The 22,248-nt window shown below is 46.4% G+C and overlaps 1 protein-coding gene and 1 pseudogene across 1 annotated transcript in view; one reads left to right on the top strand and one right to left on the bottom strand.

Moving 5' to 3' along the window:
- LOC133269056 (IgGFc-binding protein-like) overlaps positions 1 to 22,248 on the bottom strand; it is a 59,333-nt gene that overhangs the window by 10,255 nt on the left and 26,830 nt on the right. The window contains exons 33-63 of the mRNA XM_061453068.1: positions 22,032 to 22,112; positions 21,657 to 21,737; positions 20,653 to 20,894; positions 20,275 to 20,558; positions 19,888 to 20,165; positions 19,004 to 19,602; positions 18,042 to 18,606; positions 17,691 to 17,890; positions 17,209 to 17,589; positions 16,562 to 16,848; positions 15,716 to 15,987; positions 15,359 to 15,445; positions 15,021 to 15,170; positions 13,815 to 14,071; positions 13,629 to 13,713; positions 13,121 to 13,213; positions 12,041 to 12,121; positions 11,661 to 11,741; positions 11,281 to 11,361; positions 10,901 to 10,981; positions 8,901 to 9,148; positions 8,450 to 8,627; positions 6,826 to 6,934; positions 6,255 to 6,346; positions 5,459 to 5,635; positions 4,542 to 4,744; positions 4,094 to 4,238; positions 3,117 to 3,358; positions 2,323 to 2,487; positions 1,752 to 1,876; positions 756 to 1,024 (exon numbers count right to left, since the gene is read on the bottom strand). Of these exons, the coding sequence (XP_061309052.1) occupies positions 756 to 1,024; positions 1,752 to 1,876; positions 2,323 to 2,487; positions 3,117 to 3,358; positions 4,094 to 4,238; positions 4,542 to 4,744; positions 5,459 to 5,635; positions 6,255 to 6,346; positions 6,826 to 6,934; positions 8,450 to 8,627; positions 8,901 to 9,148; positions 10,901 to 10,981; positions 11,281 to 11,361; positions 11,661 to 11,741; positions 12,041 to 12,121; positions 13,121 to 13,213; positions 13,629 to 13,713; positions 13,815 to 14,071; positions 15,021 to 15,170; positions 15,359 to 15,445; positions 15,716 to 15,987; positions 16,562 to 16,848; positions 17,209 to 17,589; positions 17,691 to 17,890; positions 18,042 to 18,606; positions 19,004 to 19,602; positions 19,888 to 20,165; positions 20,275 to 20,558; positions 20,653 to 20,894; positions 21,657 to 21,737; positions 22,032 to 22,112 (6,219 nt within the window). The remainder of the gene's footprint in view (positions 1 to 755; positions 1,025 to 1,751; positions 1,877 to 2,322; positions 2,488 to 3,116; positions 3,359 to 4,093; positions 4,239 to 4,541; positions 4,745 to 5,458; positions 5,636 to 6,254; positions 6,347 to 6,825; positions 6,935 to 8,449; positions 8,628 to 8,900; positions 9,149 to 10,900; positions 10,982 to 11,280; positions 11,362 to 11,660; positions 11,742 to 12,040; positions 12,122 to 13,120; positions 13,214 to 13,628; positions 13,714 to 13,814; positions 14,072 to 15,020; positions 15,171 to 15,358; positions 15,446 to 15,715; positions 15,988 to 16,561; positions 16,849 to 17,208; positions 17,590 to 17,690; positions 17,891 to 18,041; positions 18,607 to 19,003; positions 19,603 to 19,887; positions 20,166 to 20,274; positions 20,559 to 20,652; positions 20,895 to 21,656; positions 21,738 to 22,031; positions 22,113 to 22,248) is intronic.
- Positions 14,280 to 14,400, top strand: LOC133269084 (5S ribosomal RNA; annotated as a pseudogene).

Here is a 22,248-nt window from a genome sequence, read left to right as displayed (position 1 = left end):
TCAAGAAACAGGGCAGCAGGAAAAATGGTTCTTTTGTCCAGTATTTTCCCCCACTTTTGGCAAGGAAGAAACTAGGTATTTCTAATGGAACTGTTAAACCTTCATCTGGCTTGTTTTCTAACCAGTTGTTTTGTCCTCTATAACATTATGTGGTAACTAATTCCACAAAAAAAAAAAACAAACCCACAACAAAAGGAAACCCACTAAATTGTGAAAAAAACAAACCAACAAACTAATAGAAAAAAAAAAAGAAAGAAACCCATAGTGCAATCTTTAATAATTTTTATATAATTTGTTTGTAGCTTTGTTGAATGCACAGAGTGAGGCACATACACTGGAAATTCATCCAAGAACGTGGCCCTTACTAAGCAGAGCCAAATTGCCATTTTCATTTAAAACACAGTGAGTGGCATCAAGCCCTGCGGGAAAACACAGTATTCCACTGTTTTGGTTTGCTTCTGGTTACATTATTGCTCCATTTTAGGTTTATTGCAATATCTCATTTGCCTTCTAAAGCCATTCTAACTCCACATTACTATGCATAAGTTGTCTAGTCCTGAGTTACCACTGGGTTTAGCTCAGCCTGAACACAATTCAGTGCAGCAATGAAGCCATTAAATCATAATAATAAAATTACGTTTTGTAAGAATTGGAGTTTCATTTTCTTTTACATAACTTCTTCACCTAATCCAACTAATTTGTTTTCATGCTATTAACCATCCAAGTTTCATTTTTTCACTTGCTTGTGCACTTACGACAGAACGTGCTATTCCTCCATTTAATGGTGATTCCATGATTCCTGCAGGTGTCTACATAGGCTTGAACTATGTCACAGAGGGCAGACTTCATGCCATCATACTGGCACATGTCATAGATGCAGATCTGTATGAAGTCTTCAGGCTTGACTAGATCGTGACATGCTTTGAAATTGTCTGATTTTAGGACATTGCACTGGCTTTCAATGACTGGTTTACTCTCAGAAATGCAAGGAGGAACATCATCTTCTCTTAAGTCTGATAAACAACTGCATGAAAGCACAGACATAGCTACATTACAGTTTCAAAGACATATATAAGATTGAGACTGAAACTGAAAAATTTGTTTCTACTGAAATGTATTAAACAAACAAAGCTAGATACTTCAGTCTTTCTATCTATGAGTGAAAGATCAGGTGGAAGTAGATCTGCCTGGCAATCACCATGCTGTGTCTAACCTTCATTACTCTCATTGAACTTGACCCTAACTAGAGGATTGACTTCCCAGCTTGACCTCGGACCTCAGACCATTTTGTCACTGCCAGCTTGGGTGGTGATATGGACTCTTGGCCAACCCTGACTTCCACTCTTGGGCCTGCCTTGCTTGCATGGTGTAGGATGGGCCCTGGCTGGTGAAGCCACCATTCTCTTGGTCGTTTTATCATACTTGTTTCCCTGTCCCTGGCAGCAGCCAGGCCTTACTGTTCCTCAACACCGTCTTCCTGCTTTAGGTGTTTTTAGTGTAAGCCAGAGGCTATGTCCACACTTTGGACTGCCCCAAAGCCTAATTCCCCGAGTGTGTATGTGGATGAACAGAAAGTCTGTGGCTACCCTCTGGCCTGTGCAGTGTTTTCCTGTGGTATGGCTTTGAGCTTCACATTCAAGAAAAGAAAAGTCTCATATATGCTACTCAGATGTTACAAAGTAGCAAATAGTCAAAACAATTGAAAGGATACTTTCTCAAAGATAGAAAGTATGAAAAGAAGTTACATTTACCCTTCATCACTGTCTTCCTCCACTTCCCAGCTATTTCCAAACTGTGGGACACTGACGAGTGTACCATTGGGCAAGGACAGATCATCTTCACGATTATCATTGAAATTACCACACATGCCATGTACCTGCAAATGAAAAAGAACCATAGTCTAGGCACAATCTGTTCTTCATCAGCTTCCCCAAGAACTTCTTGCTCATTGCCTATGAAATGATATGACCAAATCACCACCGACACCCAATCTTATACCAGACATTGCATGATGTCTGATCACACCCATGAAGAAATAAAATAGAAACTGCAGTAAATCTGTGGTTCCCTAAGCTTTCAAGGTGTTTAATTCTAGAAACTAGATGCATTCCCCTAGCCCAGCCGTTTTCTTTCACTATCCTTTTGGAACTCAAGGACATTGTTGTGAAGAGAAAAAAAAATAGAAAGGAAAAAAAATAACATGTCACAATACAGCTACAAAGAAAGACGCAACAGCAAAACACAGAAATAAAAGAAATTAGAAGTAAATGTACAAAGCAGGAGTTTTGAAACACTCCCACATGTTTACATACTAAATCTTACCTTTGAGAAATAAGACTGTGGGAGAGTGATTTCCAGGTAGTGATTGCCATCATATTTTACTATCACACCAAAGTCAGTTTCCACTACTATAAATCTGCCAACATTTCCAATGGACACGCCTTGCAACCGGTTCTCCAATGGAGTGTAGACTCTCTCATTGTTCAGCTGGAGAGACATGTCATTTGTCAGTATGGACATTCTTCCATGAAAGCTTTTCTGCTTACAGTCTATATTCCTTGAAGTGCTGAAGAATCCTCTATGACAATTTTACCTCTTTTACACTTCCACCATTGCATATTCCAACTATGGGTTGCAGGAATGAGCCTTTTAGCTGAGGAGAGCTGGATGGGATTCAGCCTGTGCCTTTAAGAGAGAGCTGGAAAGATCCTTGGTAGTGAGCAAGTTCTTACCTGCCCATAGGGTGGATTCCCTGCTCTGGTAGTGCCATAGATTCTCATGCTATGCTAGACCAATACAGTATGACTCTCTTTTACTCTGCTCTTGTTAGCTAGCTGTTGACAAAAGCTACTGAAGTGGGAAGCCCCATTCTTTAGTTCAGGCAGCAGTTTTGCAGTCTGGAGGCTCTGGGCTCTGTCTCCAAGATATGCCCAGTAGAACAGTAAACCCCAAACAGAAGCCTTGGGAACTAGTGAGAAATTATGTTTCCTTGTAATACCCAGTTAATGGAGGTGCCCACATGTACATATTCCTTAGGAAACATAGCTTTCCTACAGCTACTGTAGTGAGCTAATCTTAAGCTACTTCTTGCCAGAATAAAGAGCATCACCACTTACCAGGATTCCTTGGTTTTTCTGAAGGGTGATTCGTACACCATACACATCTATGTAGACTTCTTTCAGGTATGTGGCCCCTCTTAGTCCTCTGTCTTCATTCTTGCCAAGGATGGTTATAGGAATAACACTGTTGGTGTTGACAACTTCAACCAAGGTGTAGGTGCAGGTACCCACAAAAGTGTACATCATTCCATCAAAAGTGAAATAGTGGGGATCTCCTGCCACTTGACATGTTGCTTGGCCTGAAGGTGAAAAAAATATCTAAGAACTTTGGACTGGATTTCACCTTGGATTCAGCTAACCAAAGTGCAACCATTAGTGCAACAACCTAATCCTTATCATCATTGTGTGGGCAAACCTTCACAGAGGTATCTATCTCAGGTTCATGCCAATTTGGAAATTTCCAGAAAGTGTCTCCTAAATTAAATTCACAAATTATGGCAAACTGGTTATTTGGCAGCAAATGAGCCTCTTTACACATTTCTATATTTCTATATATATTACAATATTATATATATTCCTATATGTTGTAGCTATGATTTATAGTTGTTGAGATTAATACAGAGTTTTTCTACATAGCTATATAAAAATACATACAGGTGTAGATCTAAAAGTAAATATTTTTTCATTTACATATATATCAATGCTTAATGCATTTGCCATTACCCAGACTCTCAGAAATGCAGTTCTCAATAATTCACAAATTTACAGCTTGTAATAATGTTTACTCGTGATGTAGGGCTTGAATTTGAATTATCAAGACAAAAAGACCCCAGGTGACCTTGCAGGCTTTTGGGTAGCATCAGTTTTTGCTGATATCCACTACAACAGAAGGGTATCTATGCTTGCAAGAAAGTTCGTCATATCTTTTCTTCTTTTAGCACTGGCACCAGTCATTTGAGATTTCTTTGCAATCCCATATATAAAGATATTTACAATAAAGCTAGAACTGAGAACTGTTTTCAGGCAGGACTTACCATTGGAATGACATCCCAGTACTCCATCCTGAATACTGCATTCCTCTTGGACTCCACACTCCCAGGATGTGCATTTGATGGTGTTATTAGCCTTGCAGGTGCAGCGTTCAGTGCAGGGATAACTGGTAAACCAGCTTTCATCCAGCTGAGTGAAAAAAAGAATGTAGAAGAATATACTATAAAATAGATTGGAAGGTAATACCATAAGGGACAGTCAAATTATTAGTATTTGAATGCGCATGATATATGATGGATTTGGGCAATTGTATTACACAGCTCACAGATCAAGAAGGCTGGGAAAATGAGTCTATTTGCTGCTATTAATGGCATAAATAATAATAGTGTTAGTGTTATTAATATTATTTACTCTCATGGTGATAAAGAATGAGATCCCCTGTTTGCTGGGTTTGGTGTTTTTTTTTCGCTTTAAGTGTCTGAATTAACTTGCCTGATGATACCGGTTTTTTTCATCAACACAACCGCAGCTGTTTTCTGGCACACATTTGTCTCCACTCAAAACATAGCCTTCCTTACAGAAGCAACCTTCCACTGGCAAGGAACTGCATGAATCAGCTGCTGAGATGTTCAAACAGGTAGAGGGACACCTAGTACCGCAGCTCTTGTAGATGCTGCCTCCAGAACAGGACATTGCTAGAGAGAAAAAGAAAAGGTAAGATCACTCAAAAGGGCAAAATAATGATAAAGGTTTTCCTGACGCTCACAAGGTTTGCTCCTGAAAATATTTAAAATTGCTGCTAGAAAGTCTGACACTGGAAAGTGCTTCATACAAAGGATTTTCTTGCTGGAAAGCTTTATTCTGAGAAATAAGAGTTCATTGTATGAAATTCCTCAAAAGGTCATTCTGAAGAAAATTAATTGGGAGATAAGTGAGAATACTTGATTTCTTTGCTTTATAGAGAAATACTTGTAAACTTCCTAGAAACAGCTCTTTCTCAAGTTTTCTTATTAAAGTAGCTTTTTAACCAAAAGCCATCTATAAGCATTTGTGCATGGAGGACTACCAGCTCTGCTTACACTGAGGATGGTAGATTCTCAGCGGAGCAAAGCAACAGTTATTTCCCCAGTGCAGAAGCTCACATGAGATAGTTGAAGGTAATCAAACTTTTCCAAAAAGCTGTTACTAAATTATTAAAACTTTCAGGATTAGACCTGCATATCCAAATGTTCTTGAAAATTAGGGTCTTATACAAATGCTGGAATGAAATGAAGCAGGCTTAAGATATGGCAAAAGGTTATACTCAAAACATTACATAAAATGAAATAACATGTATGAAAAGGTAGAGAAAATGTGCATACTGTTGATGTTTTAATCCGGAATAGATCTTTATAAGTCAAAACACTCACGGCAAAGTGTAGCATTCCTCCACTCTATGCAAATCCCAGCATTGATACATGACTCAGCATAGGCCTGCAGTCCATAGCATAAGGATGTTGCCTGTCCATCAGTGAAACACATGTCATAAACACAGTTGTCAAAGAAATTATCTGGAAGCACTCTGGAATGACAGTCCTTGAAGATTCCTGTGTAAATCAAGATACACAGAAGGATAAAAAAACAAAAGTGGAATTACTAGATCACCAACACCATCTATTTTCTGTCACGGTAAATGTATTGTGAGTGCTCCAGGCTAATTTTATTTACTAAGTTAAACCAACACTTGAAATGGAGCATGCACAATAAGACTTGACCCTCCAGATCAGGTTTTCTTCTTTTTGCATGATTGATAGAAGATAGCTTATATAAATTAGGAGTTGTTATCTAGGAAAGCCACTTATTCTAAACAACTTCAGGGGCTGTCCAATGCAGGGATCATGTACAGTATTTCAGATAAAGTATCTGAAATATATGCAATTACAGTGCTCTCTAAACTTTCTCTTAGCAAGCAGAGTGCAAGTCATTATAAAGCAAAGATCAGCTATGGCTCCCTACACAGATGCTCAGATAATCTTCATTGACACACTAGCACTGTCCAAATGGTTGACATATCTTGACCAAGTACCTATGAGTTTTATGTTGGCCATTCACACTGAAGGTTTTATATGTTTAATACAAGCTCAGAACAATGGACTATAGAAAGAAGGCAACACAAGCTATACAGTGACCCATGACATGGCTCACAGAGAACTACCAACATACTACCTGTTGGGTCTGTGATCATGCCACATGCTGTGTTCTTCTTTGCTTCACTCTCCAGCACAGGATCACACTGCTGGTTTGTTCCACTGGAGCATCTAGGGAAAACAAGCAAAATCAAATGTGTCTTACATCTCTTACCATCAGATTTGGAAGTGGAAGATTGACACATGACAACCCTGCACAACAGAGTGCATTTTATTACAGTCACAAGGCTCACTGATGTCAGCCTTAACACTGAATTGAATCCTTTTTGTATGCTTTCTGAGCTATTCAAAGGCTTATTCTTGGCTGCAAAAAGAGCCCATGGGATCCAGCTAGTTATGGTTTCTAGCCAGGGAACTGGACTGAAGTCCCATCCCCCTTCACATTCAGCAGACAGTTCTTGCTTGGAAAAACAAGACTCAAAGGACACAAATCCTCATTCCCTGTTTAATGTAAAGGAGCATGTCCTGACTTCTAATGGGCAGCTGAAAGATGTATAACGGTACTGGGTGACAAAGCCAGTGAGTGGAGGGATGTTTGGATTTATAAAGTTTGATTAGCAAATGACATGTGATTAAATTAATATACATACATGGTGTTATTCTCAGGCACAAGCCAGCTTTGTCCAAGATCAGTGGAACCACTTGCAATGTCACCATTGGGCTTTCTGTTGTCATCATTTGGATCACCATTATAATTACCTGTGAGGGTAAAAAGAGATTTATGGGACACATGAAGTTCTCACCTGTACAACAAACCTAGGTTTCAGGCTGTAATATAAACTACAATAAACTAGGGAGAGTATATATTCAACATCACTGTGTATATGCAAAATAAGAGCTCAGTTGTGTTTTAGACTTTGACCACTGACGAGCTGCTGCTCAGAGACTTGTGGACTTGAAGCAAGTAGTCTGTAAGTTCTTTTGTAACTTGGTTATGTTGCATACAAAAAAAAATTGCTTAGCTAAAAAAAACAAAAAACAACTCATTTCCTTGGATCCTACGTGTAGAATGCTGGACTAAAATCCAAATGGTGTATTTTGCACCATTACATACTTAGGTAGATTTCCTGAATTGAAAGTGTGAAAAACTCATGGAGAAATAACTGAAGTAGGAAATTTCAGATGATCCAAATCAAAGAATAATCAGAAACTGACAAGACAAACCACTCTTGTAATTTCTACAGTCCCATTTCCATCCTGAAAATCACCTGGATTTCAGACTGTTGTTGCAACTAACTCTGCACAGGTTCAGGCATTAGCAATGCTGCTGAGGAAAAATTATCGATCACTACTAATTCCATCAAGCTCCTACTCTCATTAGCTATATAAGTCACCTGTGACTTATTTACTTTGGTATCCTATTGCAACAGAATTTCTTACAGAACACATCAGATTGTGCCCTTTTTGTCTGATCTTTCTCATAGGACTCTAAAAGGCCTCTATGCTTTGTATCATATATAGCATTTAATGTTTGGTGATATTTGAATTTTGGAAATAAAGTATGAATTTTCTTTCTTATTCATCAAGTCTGTCAGCTCAGGTTTATCTGTATTGGATCCTTGTCATTGCTTTGTTTTAATGTAGACACAGCATATTTTATCTGGAATAAAAAAAAAAATAGGTAAAATAAGCTTTAGTGGTCTACTTTTTCTTTTATTGATTCAGCTTTTCTTTTTTTGCCTTTGATCATATAAACACGATCATTCAGATTATAAAATAACCTCCTAAAACTGCACAGGAAAACAGCAGCAGGAAAGCTTGAGGATGTTGACAGTAAGCTATTCTGAAGATTTCTCTTTACTGTGGAAACAGGCTCAAGTTTTTATGATTCACAAATGAAATGATCCAACAAAGGACAAATACATCAGAATGTAAATAACAGGAAAACACAGAGTTCTTTAGTAGATGCATGTAAATCATTACTCTTCCTGAATTTAAACTGTAGAACTGAAGTGAGGGTTTTTATTTGGCTAAAAGTGTAATTTGTAGATATACCTCACAACATCCCAAATGGATAGCACGTTAACAGGAATTTTGTAAGTAAGAGTTCTTAGAAACTTAAAAATTCCTTGACGTTTTCTTCACTGCTGTAAATTCTGGTCCACTTGGCAAGGAACAGTTGGGTGTAGAAAAAATATGACATAATAAGTAAATAAGTTTAAGCAATCACCAGCCTCCACAACTCACTAAAAAGTGACTAAGCCTATGACTTACCACAGAGGCCACAGAGCAGACCACTGTAATCAGAAGGCACAGAGATTTCTGCGTAGTGATTTCCATCATATCTCACCCACAGTCCAAAGTCAGTTTCCAAGAGAACATATCCACCAGTGCTTTGAATACTGATCTTCTTTTCAATATATACAGGCAAGTTCATCCTGCTGCCATTCACCTATACAGCAAGTTGTAAAAGTTACTGTATAGCTGCTAGTATTCCTACAACTTCCAGCAGCTAGAATAGATTAGAGGAATATATGACCTTGTGCACAAGGGAACTGGAAGCAATTAAAAAACACTTCATCTGAGCAAATTTGTTGGACATCTCACTAAAAGAGGTACATTTAACTAATAAAAAGAGAAAGTTTGCTGTAAACTCTACAGAGAAAATATTTATCTGCATGTCAGCTTAAAAAGATACATGTCTTTTAAATAACTATTCTCTTACATTCACTTTCCTGGTTTTCAGCAAAGATATATGGTTGCCATAGACTTCCACTTGCACTGACTTCACATAAGAGACTTTGGTGTTGGCTCCTCTGTGTTCATTCGTTGTGGATACATCAAAGTATGGAAGCCCCTCAGAGATGTTGCACACTTTGGAGAGGGTGTAAGTGCAATTTCCCATGAAATTATGAACTCTGTGGTCAAAAGTGTTATAATGTGGATCCCCAGAGGCACTGCAGAAAGCACGGCCTGGGAAGAAAGAAAGACAAATTCCCTCTGAATCTCTACCAGACTTCCGTAGTTGCTTTGTTCCCACTTCGTTTGCTTCACTTTGTAATTGCTGCTTAGATATAAACAGTGATGGCGTCAGTCAAAAACATACCAAAGCCCAGTACAGTCTCCTATCTTTGAACCAATAAAGAATCTGTACTCTTGAGTATCAGAAATCTGTGCGGGAGTCTGAGGGTGAAATAAAAGCAGAAAGCTTTGATATCAAGAAAAGCATCATTATTAAGACATCATTATATAAAGTGGAGCAATGAGTTTTTAATGTCCATGTCTGAAAGGTTATTTCTGAATAAATAAGAATGTAATCAAAAAAATGTGCAGGGTTCGTTAGCCAGAATAGACTGCTGCGCTACCAGCTGTCTGGGGTTCTGAACTTGCATCAGTTATGGAATTCCTCTTGAACACTGCAGACATACTTTTTAAAAATATCAAAATTAACTAGCCAGAGATAATATGTGCAAATAGAGGTACACTGCGTGCATATGTGTGAGCTGAGTAAGGTTTTGAGTGCTAATAAGAAATTCCCATTTTCAACAAAAAATCCTCCCATCAAATCTTAGCAGAGTTGAGTTTGCAGGTGCATTATGATGATTATTAACCACAACAAAAAATAATGAAGATAGGTCCATCCTTCTCTGATTTTCAATGGCACATTACAAAAGTAGCTACACTTAAGGTTGTGTCTACATGTCAACCTTAACCACTTACATATAAACTATTAAAACTCCAGGAATTATATACATAAACATTATTTAGAAAAAAATAAAAAATGCAGAAGACATCCAAACTGATGAGATGAGCTGGCAGTCTCTTGTACTTAACGAGCCAACATATGTAGAAGAATTAGTGCTCAAAATTGGAGAAAGAAGCAGTTAAAACTTACCTGAACTGAAATATAGTGTTTCCTAAGCATTAAAACTACAATAATCACAACTCAGTCTTTTTGAGGACAGAATAATAAGTTTATATTAAAAAAAAATGGGAAACTAAATTAAATATCAAAATACTACCAACAATAACTGTATAACTAAAATCCTACAAACAATAAACGGTATAACACTTGAAAACTTGCCATAGAACAGGATACTTTATATATTTATGTAAATGTCAATAAAGGGTATGGGAGATAACAAGCAAGCAGTTGGTCTACTGTTACCAAAAACCCCAAAACTTGGCAAAAGGGACAAATGGCAGGAGTTACACTGTCATTACTCAGAGAAGATCCCACACTGAAGCACTGTCCCACCAGTGAATATTGGGTGAGCAAGAAAAAGCTCTGACCCTCCACTATAAAAACTGTGTCACCTGGCTGAGGAAAAACGATCAGAAACACAGAGAAATTCTGACAGGCAAAAAGAGAACGGAGAAGAGATGAGTACCTGAGCTTACTGTGGGTCTTGGTGGGGATGGCATGTGTGGACATGTGGAGTTCGTGGACATGTGGACCAACATGTGAATTTTAATTAAGAAAGCTGGCCCAACTCTCCCAAATACACTAACACCATATCCAGAGAGGCCCAGGACTGTGATTCCAGTGTCTCCTCAGAAAAAACTAAAGGACTTAGGCGCTCTCCAACAAATACTGTCAGGATATAAACAAAGGTATGCAGCCAGTTCACTACAGAATCCTTATATCTTAGCCATGTGACTCAAAGACAGACAACTGAATGCTTCCTACAAGCAGTAGAAGACAGAGGCAGGATGTGGCAGTACCTGAGCTTGGTGTGGGTCTTGATGTATGAGGAGGTTGTGTTGTGCTAGGCAAGGCAGTCTCAGGTTCTCCGGTGGATGGACCTAGCAGAAGAGAGAATTAGAGGATACCAGCACTGACATGAGAGTATTGCTCCAGGAAGCTGACCAACCTTCCCAAACACCCAACACCATGACAAGAATGACACAGGACAGGAATTCCACAGTGAATGCTCAGAAAAACTCCTCAGGACTCAAGTGCTCTCCCACCAACATTTATGGATATAGCAGGAGACATGCAGTGCATTGACTACAGAAATTCATGCCTTGGTCATGACAGTCAAAGACAGACAACTGAACACTTGCCACAAGCAGTAGAAGACAGGGACAGGACATGGCAATACCTGAGCTTGGTGTGGGTCTTGGTGTGTGAGGAGGTTGTGTTGTGCTTGGCAAGGCAGTCCCAGGTTCTCCGGTGGATGGACCTAGCAGAAAAGAGAATTAGAGGATACCAGCACTGACATGAGAGTATTGCTCCAGGAAGCTGACCAACCTTCCCAAACAACCAACACCATGACCAGAGAGACGCAGGACAGGAATTCCACAATGAATCCTCAGAAAAACTCCTCAGGACTCACGTGCTCTCCCACCAACATTTATAGATATAGCAGGAGACATGCAGTGCATTGACTACAGAAATTTATGCCTTGGCCATGAAGGTCAAAGACAGACAACTGAACACTTGCCACAAGCAGCAGAAGACCGAGACGGGATGTGGCAGTACCTGAGCTTGGTGTGGGTCTTGATGTATGAGAAGGCTGTGTTGTGCTAGGCAAGGCGGTTCCAGATTCTCCGGTGGATGGACCTAGCAGAAGAGAGAATTAGAGGATACCAGCACTGACATGAGAGTATTGCTCCAGGAAGCTGACCAACCTTCCCAAACACCCAACACCATGACCAGAGAGACGCAGGACAGGAATTCCACAATGAATCCTCAGAAAAACTCCTCAGGACTCAAGTGCTCTCCCACCAATATTTATGGATATAGCAGGAGACATGCAGTGCATTGACTACAGAAATTTATGCCTTGGCCATGAAGGTCAAAGACAGACAACTGAACACTTGCCACAAGCAGTAGAAGACAGGGACAGGACATGGCAATACCTGAGCTTGGTGTGGGTCTTGGTGTATGAGGAGGTTGTGTTGTGCTTGGCAAGGCAGTCCCAGGTTCTCCGGTGGATGGACCTAGAACAAGAGAAAGGTAGAGGAGAGGTGCACCAATATGGGAGTTTTGTTGCAAGCAAGACCTTTTCCAAACACCAACACCATGACCAGAGAGGTGCAGAACAGGGATCACCCAGTGAGTCCCCCATGAAAACTACAGTACTTGAATGTCCTCCCACTAGCATAGATGAGTGACAGAAAGAGACACGCAGCTCCTTCACTACAATCACTTCATCCCCGAGTCTTGAGGCTTAAATAAAGACAACCGAACACTTGCCACAAGCAGCAGAAGACAGAGACGGGATGTGGCAGTACCTGAGCTTGGTGTGGGTCTTGATGTATGAGGAGGCTGTGTTGTGCTAGGCAAGGCGGTTCCAGGTTCTCCGGTGGATGGACCTAGCAGAAGAGAGAATTAGAGGATACCAGCACTGACATGAGAGTATTGCTCCAGGAAGCTGACCAACCTTCCCAAACACCCAACACCATGACCAGAGAGACGCAGGACAGGAATTCCACAATGAATCCTCAGAAAAACTCCTCAGGACTCAAGTGCTCTCCCACCAACATTTATGGATATAGCAGGAGACATGCAGTGCATTGACTACAGAAATTTATGCCTTGGCCATGAAGGTCAAAGACAGACAACTGAACACTTGCCACAAGCAGTAGAAGACAGGGACAGGACATGGCAATACCTGAGCTTGGTGTGGGTCTTGGTGTGTGAGGAAGCTGAGTTGTGTTTGGCAAGGTGGTCCCAGGTTCTCCGGTGGATGGACCTAGCACAAGAGAGAGTTGGGGGAAATCGGTGTCAGCACGGGGGATTTGTGGCAGGCCACTGCCCACTCTTCCCAAACACCCAACACTGTGACCAGAAAGGCCCAGGGGTGGCACAGCTAGGTGATAGGAATTGACGCACAGACCTTCAATACAGACACTCCCTCTCTTGGCCATGAGCCTTGAAGAAAGCTAATTGAAAGCTTGTCACAAGCAGTAGAAAACTGGGAGGGAGCAAGAGATTACCTGAACTCGGTGTGGGTCTTGGTGGTGACGGCGTGCGTGGAGGCTGTGTTGTAGTTCCTGGCAAAGGGAGCGTGGGTTTTGGTGTCGATGGATCTAGCACAAGAGAGAGTCAGTGGGCATCCGAGCTCACATGTGCGTTTTGCTTCAGGAAGCTGACCCAAGCTTCCCAAACACATCAACACCACACCCGGAGAGGCCCAGGGCAGGGATCGGAAAGAACCGTGCCACTCAAGGGCTCTGCCACCATCACAGCTGGGTGACAAAAGCAGATTAGACTCTTCAGTACCTATGCTCGGTGTCTTGGCTGTGCGCCTTCTAATACACAAACTAAGTAGCGACTGCAGGCACCGCCAGTGCTCCAGTCTCTCAGAGGAAAGCCTGCTCGGGCACAGGCTGCAACACTGGCCTACAGGGCGTTGCAAAGAGAACCTGCGCTCCTGCCTCTAAGTGTAGCCTTCCACCTCGGTGACATCTCTCAAGCTGCCCTTCCCCAAGACAAGGCTGGTACCTTCGCAGGATCCTTCTTCGATGGACAGATCATCCAACGCTACGTCACTGCGGATATTTTCACCCCATTCACCCTCCAGGACAATCTAAGGGAAGGGACATTTCCCAGCATTAGCTCCAGCCACATGTGTGAAGTGCCATTAGAAAGCACGGTTCACCTCAGACAGCAGTGAGCCTGTGCCCTTACCTGCATGTTTCCTGTGCTGTGCACTGTGACCTCTCCCATGTTCCATCTGTCCCCATGGTTCCCAACGCTGCTCCAGACCAGCTCTAGGTCTTCGTCCTTAACCACGTACACCCGCAGGGCCATTGTTTCAGCCGCTCCGTACATGTGATACCAGAAGCGGAAGCAGTGTGGTCCTTCTGAACTGCACACCGGACTGACCAGCTGAGCCACAAAGCCAGGGAGGGCATTGCTCCCTTGCAGGTAGATGTAGTAGCCGTCTGAAACACAGTGTGAGACACACCATCCCATGCATAATCAAATCCAGACCAAGCAGCCAGACACAGCCCAAGCACAGTCCTGGAGCACCCCTCCAGGGCTTCAAGGCAGGCAAAAGGAGGGGACAGCAAATATAGGTCCTTTGCTAGCCACAACACTCCCCCAGGCCTGAGTCCGTGTCCTGGGTTCACCTGGTGGCGGCCAAAGCAGGCCTGCGGCCACACCGCCCTGAAAACGCCCGATCCCGTCTGATCTCGGAAGCTAAGCAGGGTCAGGCTTGGTTCGTACTTGGATGGGAGGCTGCCTGGGAATCCTGGGAAAGCTGTAGGCTTTTCTTCCTTGTTATTTCCTTTATCATTATTATTATAGGTGGTAGCAGTAGTGGTTTGTGCTATACCTTAGTTACTAAACTGTTCTTACCTCAACCCATGGGAATTACATTCTTTCGATTGTCCTCCCCACCCTCCAGGAGCGGGGAAAGGAAAGGGGGGAGTGAGAGAGCGACTGCGTGATTTACAGCTGAGCTTAAACCACGACAGCCCGCCTATGAACCATGCTCTCTGTATGGCTTGGACCGGGTAACCGCCAATGCATTGCCACAGTCCTCGCATGGCTCTGCCACTTTGCGTTCCACTCATCGCTGGCTACTGGAGAAGCCACCGTCTCCTAAAATAGAGACCCGTTCTTGTTCTGAGCCAAGCCAGGTCATCAAACTTTGCATTACTTTCCCCCTTGTCTGGCAGGTCCTTGCCTGCCCTGAGGTACCACAGGCTGACTCCCAGCCCTGCAGCGCTTCCTGAAGGACGGCTCTGCGAAAGACAGCCACAAAAAGGCTCTGGATCAAGGTCAGGAAACATGTGGCCCAAATTTGCTCTTAGAAAAGGTTAGTTGCATCTTCCTAGGGACACCCCTCTGCCAGAAGGACCGCTGTGTACGGACTGCTGTTCCTACCTCCCGTCGTGTGGTCAGAGGACGGACCCGTATCTTGCGTGGGTGTCGGACCCTTGTTCCTCATCCAGTCAATGCTGCTGTAATCTGCCTGGACCCACTCGCAGAAGTCGTTGTCGAATGTGCAATCAAAATTGCAGTCTGCTGTGGGAGCTGGGTATGGCGCAGAGAAGAAAGCAGAGATTCTAGGGTGAGGACAGGCCAGCTTTTCTCTGTGTCCCACAGGGCACACCTACCTCCCTGGCACGTTCAGGTCAGGTGAGGATGGCCAACTGAGTGGAAGTGCACAAGCTGGGTGCCTAGCACAGCCAGTAAAACACATGAATGGGACACAACAGTACCTGTGCTCGTCCCAGGCGCTGGTGATATTGTTGTATGTGGAGGCCGCGTTGAGGTGCCTGGCAACGGGGACGAGGTTGTAGGAGCTGCTGGATGTACAGTGAAAGAGAGGTGGAGATGACGGGTTTCATAATGGAGATTTGTTCCCAAGAGGGGATGTTGCGCCTTCCCAAACACACCCACATCATGGCAAAAGGAGCACAGCAGAGGAAATCCACAATATCCCAGTCACAAAGAGACTCTCCACCCAAGGGCTGGCCCACCAGCACTGTTAAGTGCCCCCTTAACAGGGCAAACCTCCACCACTGCTGCCCCATTCCCTGAATCTGGGCCACAACGGAAATCAACAGAACACTTACCACAGACAGTGCCAGCACTCCAGTCTCCCAGGGCAACGCCTGCCTCGGCACACGCTGCAGCATAGGCCTCCAAGTCATTGCAGAGCTGCTCAGTGCTGCCGCCCGTGGCACACTGGTCATAGACACAGCTCTCAAAGTACGTCTTGGGTGGTACAACTGCATGGCATGGCTGGAACGGGCCACCAAGTTGCGTGAGGATTGCACACTGCTTGTTAGCTGCCTCCTCCTCAGAGGGGGAGCAGGACGGGGGCGGGTTGATGGCTGGGTCGCACCTAGGAAGCAGAAAAGCAGCCCTGAGCTCACAACAGCCTGTGGACTCCAGCCACACCATTTCCAGACCTTGTCTCAGCCAAAACCTCAGCCTCTGGAGTCCACAGCCCTCGATAAGAGAAGGCACCAAGTGCTGTCTCTTGCGAGGGTGGGCAAAATGGTTCACAGTGGACTGGGAGGGCAGAGCCATGCACAGAGGTCACCAAGGACCACAGAGCTGAGCGCCTATGGGGAGAGAGCAGAGAGCACCATGCACCCTGACCGCATGGAGAGGCCTGGACAGTGCCACAAACAAGCCAGCCCTGAGAGGAAAGGGGAACGGCCACACGTCTGGCACCCATTTGCACACAAGACATCCCACTCTTGGGTGGAGCAGAGGTGAGATGCAAGGACGATGCGTCTGTTGCAGTGGAGCTTCTACGTGCCCTCACGCGCACTGTCACAACTGCCTCCTCCTCTCCCACACACCATGTGCCCATGCCTACCATTACCAACCCTCCCTGCTTCTGCCCCTCACAGCTCCCCTCTCCCATGCTCCCTTTTGTCCGTCAGCTATGCAGTGGAACAAGGACTCACGGCCATTCATCATCCGGCACCATCCAGCTGGCCCCAAAGTCATTGAAGTCAGGCACGACAACCCCATCAGGTCGCATGAAGTCATCTTGCTGGTTCCCAGTGTACGTCCCACACAGCCCACACAGCTTGCCCTTGTGCTTCTCAGACACCTTCACTAGGAGCTCATCATCCCCATTGAACAGCAGCTGCAGGCCCAGCTCGGTAGAAACCCACACGTAGGAGCCACTCAGGGAAATGTTTACACCGGGGGCAGGAGAAGCAGGCAGGGAGGCCAGAGCACCATTGATCTGAATAAGAGGGACAGAGCGAGACAGAAGCATAAACAGATGCCCTCCACTGAGAGTTCACTCTTTTCCACTCTGACAGTGCCAGGGCCCTGGGAGTCAGGAGGACGAATGGCATGAGAAACCCTGCCCAGGCCTATGAGAACAGCAGCGACTACAGACGCCACACTGAAAGCTAAGGAAAACAAGCCGAAAATCTCTTGCTGCACAAGCAGCCATTTCAGCACCACTCAGAGCCTCGCCATGCTCTTATGCGAGCGCACCAGCAGGCTCAGGGAACATCAAGCTCTTCTCGGGGACAGAGTGGTACTTTAGGGTGGCCAGGGCATCCGTTGTTCCCAGGTGTAAAAACGAGGGGCTTACGTAGACCGCCTTGTTCTCACGCAGGGCAATGTGGAGGCCTTCCATGGACAGTGCCACCGAGTTCAGAGCTGTCCAGCTCAGGCTGCCACGATGTTCGTTGCGGGTGGTGACACTGAACCCAGCGGAGGAGTTGTCACAGCCTGTCACCACTGTGTAGTTGCAAGAGCCCTGGAAGTGGTGAAGCTTCCCATCGAAGGTGCTGTAATGCGGGTCGCCGTAGATGTGGCAGAGAGCGGTGCTGGCTGGGTAGCAGCCCCTCTGGCCGTCCTGGATCTTGCAGACCTCATCCTCACCACAGGACAACGGAGAGCAAACCATCTGGCCCTTGGCTTCACAGCGGCACTGGCGATCACAGTCCTCGCTCACAGAGTACTCGCCTTCCTGCAGGCAGACAAACACCGAGCGTCAGTCTATCAGGCTGGAAAGCAGAGGCAAGGGAGTGCCCTGGGAGGGGTGCAAGCCAGGGCAGGGTTTTCACTCACGCTGTAGTAGTTGCCCTCAAAGAGGCAGCCACAGTGGGCCTCGGGCACACACGTGTCTCCGCTGAGAAGGAAGCCAGAGGTACATGCGCAGCCCTCCATGCAGGGCTTGGAGCAGTTCTGCGGGGCTTGTCGGTCAACACAGGTGGCAGGACAGCCAGTCATGCAAGGGTCATAGTAGCTGTTGTCGGGGCACAGCAGGGCTGCAATGGGAAGGGGACAATTGAGACCAGCAAGCCTTCAAGGAAGGAGGACCTTCTGAGAAGTGGCAAACAAACGACTTGCTGTGGCCAGAGGTTCTGGGAACAGGGAGCGGAACATTTCCCTCCCGGCAATTGCAAAGCAGGTACTCACGGCAGAAGGTCGCATTCCGCCAGGGAAGAAGAGTCACACCGGCTGCTTGGCAGGCGTCAGCGTAGGCCTCCAGAGCAGCACACAGCACCTCCTGGCCACCATTCAGGGCACACAGGTCATAGAAGCAGGTCTCAAAGTAGCTCTGCGGGTTGATCACAGCGTGGCACTTCTCAAAAGAGCCAGGACTGGCGGTCAGCATGCCACAGAACTGGTCCGATCCGTAGAGCTTCTCCTCTTCTGCACTGCAGGGTGGGGAGGGGTCGGGGACACCGCAAGGTGAGTCACTCTCTGGGACCTGCCAGCTCTCCCCCAGCTCATTGGAGTCTGCGGCTTGCTGCCCGTTGGGCATCATGTAATCGTCCTCCCTACGGTTGTTGAAGTTCCCACACATGCCACAGGTCAGGTTGAAGTAGGTGGTGGGCACCTTCACCTCCACCGAGTGGTCAGTGTCGTAGGACACTCTGAGGTCGAAGTCTGTCTCCAGGACAATGTAGCGGCCACTCCTGCTCACCGTGATGGCACCTCCCGCTGCACTCACCGGCAAGGTCTGGCGCACATTGTTCACCTAGGGCAGACACACGGCAATGGGCCTGGGCCCTGCACTTGTCCCTGGCATTCCTGGCTCTCCTGCCCCGAGGAAATCTGCTCCCAGCCCAGGCGCAGCAAACCGGAGCCCGCGATGCCCTCACAACCCAGTTGCCCCTCTGGCTTGCAGAGCCGTGGCTGTGCTCTGCTCCCTGCAGGGGCCGCTCTTCACCGTCGGCCACATTCCCCATTTGCCTCTTCCTCCTCAACCCCTCCAGAAAAGTAAAAGAAAGCAACCCAGTGGCTTCAGGGGAACCCGCCCACACCTGGCACAATGAAGGTGTCTGGTACACACCATGCCATGCCCTGCCAAGAAAAGCCAGCCCTGCCTTGCTGCCTTGCAGCTGTGCCATGCTCATGCCGGCCCCACTGCCTACCAGCACTTGGCTCTTCTCCTTCTTGACAATGGCAATGCGCTCTCCGTACACCTCAACCAGGACTTCGCGCACATAGGACACTCTGGTGTTCCCACGATGCTCGTTCTTGGCCTCAACGTTGAAGTAGGGCAGGGAGGTGGTGTTGGAGCACACTTTGGCCAGGGTGTAGGTGCAGTTGCCCATGAAGTTGTGCGTCACCTTGTCAAAGGTGTTGTAGTGAGGGTCACCGTGGACATGGCAGATGCCGTAGGATTGCTCGAGGCACTCAGGTCTCCCATCCTGCACCCCACAGAACTGGCCCGCAGGGCATGAGGCGTTAAAGCACTGGACTTTGCTTCCCCGCGCGGGACACGTGCACTTTGACGAGCAGGTGTTGTCTGTCCAGAACTCAGAGCCCACGGGGTAGTGCTGCCCGTTGTGCCAGCACCCACACTGCTGGCTGGCCACGCACTGGTCATTGTAGAGCAGGTACCCGCTGTCGCACACACAGCCCTCCACACACGGCAGGCTGCAGCTAGCAGGAGCCATGGGATCAACACAGGTGGCAGGGCAGGCTGCAGCACACGGCTCGTAGTGACTGTTGGCTGGACAGGTGACAGCTGCCGAGACAGAACATATGGCCATTAGATGATGTCTCTGTGCTGTATTCTCCCCTTTGGAAAATTAACCGTCTGCATTATTTTCTCTGTGATCTGCTTGGCTCCACGGGTATTCTAAATCATACCTGAGCAAACGAAGCAGAAAACGGTGCCCCTGATTCTGACAACTACCTGTAAATCCGCAAGGCACGTAACAAAAACATTTATTATTCCCCACCCCACTCTTTCATTCCAATTCTATGTTTTACTGAGAGTAACAGTCTGTGGTACCGTGTGTGGACTTACGGCAGAAGGTTGCGTTCCTCCACACAGGTATCTTGACACCAAGCGACTGGCAGGCATCCGCGTAGGACTGCAAGCTCTTGCACAGGGCTTCGTGGTCCAGCTCCAGCTCGCACAGGTCATAAGAGCAGGTGTCAAAGTAACTGCTGGGGCTCAGCACAGCGTGGCACATCTGGAACGGGCCGCCGGTGTCGGTGAGGAGCCCACAGAAGTGGCTGCTGGCTATGACTTGCTTGTCTGTCTCACTGCAGGCTGGGGTGGGGAGTGGTCCGGCTGAGCAGCTGTGGAAAGACAGGAAGCAGGGCCCCTGAGTCACCTGTGGGCTTCTCCTCGTGTCTCAACATACCCTTGCCCGACACGTCCCCAGACCTGCTGAGGGACAACACATACCTGCTGTCGTTGGACACCTGCCAGCTGTTGCCCAGGCTGGTGGAGTCTGGCTCCAGCACCCCTTCCGGGTTCAGGAAGTCATCTGATGCCATCCCGTTGAAGTTGCCACACATGCCACACACCTTCTGCCCAAAGGTGCTCGGAAGCGTCACCTCCACCCGATGGCTCCCATCAAACTTCACTTTCAAGCCAAAGTCTGTTGTGACCACAGTGTAGAACCCGCTGGACGAGACCTGCACACCTGCGGATGGGGTGCAAGGCAGGACCTCTGCCACTCCATTGACCTGGAAGGACAGAAAACAAGACAGGGTTGGAGCGACCCATTCGACACAGTCCTCTCCTCTCACACAGCACAGCGCCTCTCTTCCTTGTGCTTACCGTCACCGAACCACCCTTCCCCAGCCTTATCCGCTGGCCAGCCACATCGACATCCACATATTGGACGTAGGACACGCGAATGTTGTCTCCCCTGTGCTCGTTGGCTGCTTCCACGTTGAAGTAGGGCAGAGAACTGTTGCTCTCGCACAGCTTAGAGAGGGTGTAAGTGCAGGTGCCCATGAAGTGGTGCAGCTGATTGTCAAACGTGTGGTAGTGAGGGTCTCCTTCTACCACACAGGTCCCTGGCAGTGGAAAGACGAGAGTTCAGTTAAGCACCTCCTGTTGCCTCTTCTCCTAAGCCCACCTTCACCAAAGAACATCAGCCCCATGACTGGTATAGCGCTTTTACCAAGGGACCTGTTACCAGAAATCTGTGTTAAGAATGAAGTAGTTTTTCCAGTCATCTGGTTCAAATCTCCTCAAATAACTAAATGCCAGAAGCACAGGTGCCCCACCCAAGCGCCCGAAAAGGAATATCACTCACTGTGTGTCTCAATATGGCAGGGAAGTGATAGAAAGCAAACACGAACCATCCAATGAAAATGCAAATTGCATCCACTATGGGTTTCCAAGATGACTCAAAACACTAACAATAATAGCAGTAGCTGAAGTCGTACCAGGTGGTGGTGGTGGTGGTTGTGTTCCTTGTGTTGTCTGTGTTGTGGTGCCTGGCAATGGGGTCGATGTTGTAGAAGGAAGAGGACCTGTGGTGAGACAGAGGTAGACCTAGTGAGTGTCAATAATGCGGTTATCTTGCAAGCACCTGGCCTGCCCTTCCCAAACACCCAACACTGTGACCAGAGAGACGTAGAACAGGGATTACACAGTGAGGCCCAGCAGAGATTTCTGCACTCAAGTGCTATCTAAACAGCACTCCCAGGTGATAAAAGGAGACACACAGCTCCTTCAATACAGACACTCCCTCTCTTGGCCGTGAGCCTCGAAGAAAGCTAATTGAAAACTTGCCACAAGCAGTAGAAGACAGGGACAGGACATGGCAATACCTGAGCTTGGTGTGGGTCTTGGTGTATGAGGAGGTTGTGTTGTGCTTGGCAAGGCAGTCCCAGGTTCTCCGGTGGATGGACCTAGAACAAGAGAAAGGTAGAGGAGAGGTGCACCAATATGGGAGTTTTGTTGCAAGCAAGACCTTTTCCAAACACCAACACCATGACCAGAGAGGTGCAGAACAGGGATCACCCAGTGAGTCCCCCATGAAAACTACAGTACTTGAATGTCCTCCCACTAGCATAGATGAGTGACAGAAAGAGACACGCAGCTCCTTCACTACAATCACTTCATCCCCGAGTCTTGAGGCTTAAATAAAGACAACCGAACACTTGCCACAAGCAGCAGAAGACAGAGACGGGATGTGGCAGTACCTGAGCTTGGTGTGGGTCTTGATGTATGAGGAGGCTGTGTTGTGCTAGGCAAGGCGGTTCCAGGTTCTCCGGTGGATGGACCTAGCAGAAGAGAGAATTAGAGAATACCAGCACTGACATGAGAGTATTGCTCCAGGAAGCTGACCAACCTTCCCAAACACCCAACACCATGACCAGAGAGACGCAGGACAGGAATTCCACAATGAATCCTCAGAAA

The sequence above is a fragment of the Pezoporus flaviventris genome, unplaced genomic scaffold, assembly GCF_033815535.1.
Source record: "Pezoporus flaviventris isolate CSIRO_AGI_PZ_B2104156 unplaced genomic scaffold, CSIRO_AGI_Pfla_v1 ptg000013l, whole genome shotgun sequence".
In the NCBI taxonomy this organism is placed as follows: domain Eukaryota; kingdom Metazoa; phylum Chordata; class Aves; order Psittaciformes; family Psittacidae; genus Pezoporus; species Pezoporus flaviventris.
The sequence above is the reverse complement of the archived record's forward strand: the minus strand, read 5'-3'. Positions and strand labels throughout refer to the sequence as shown.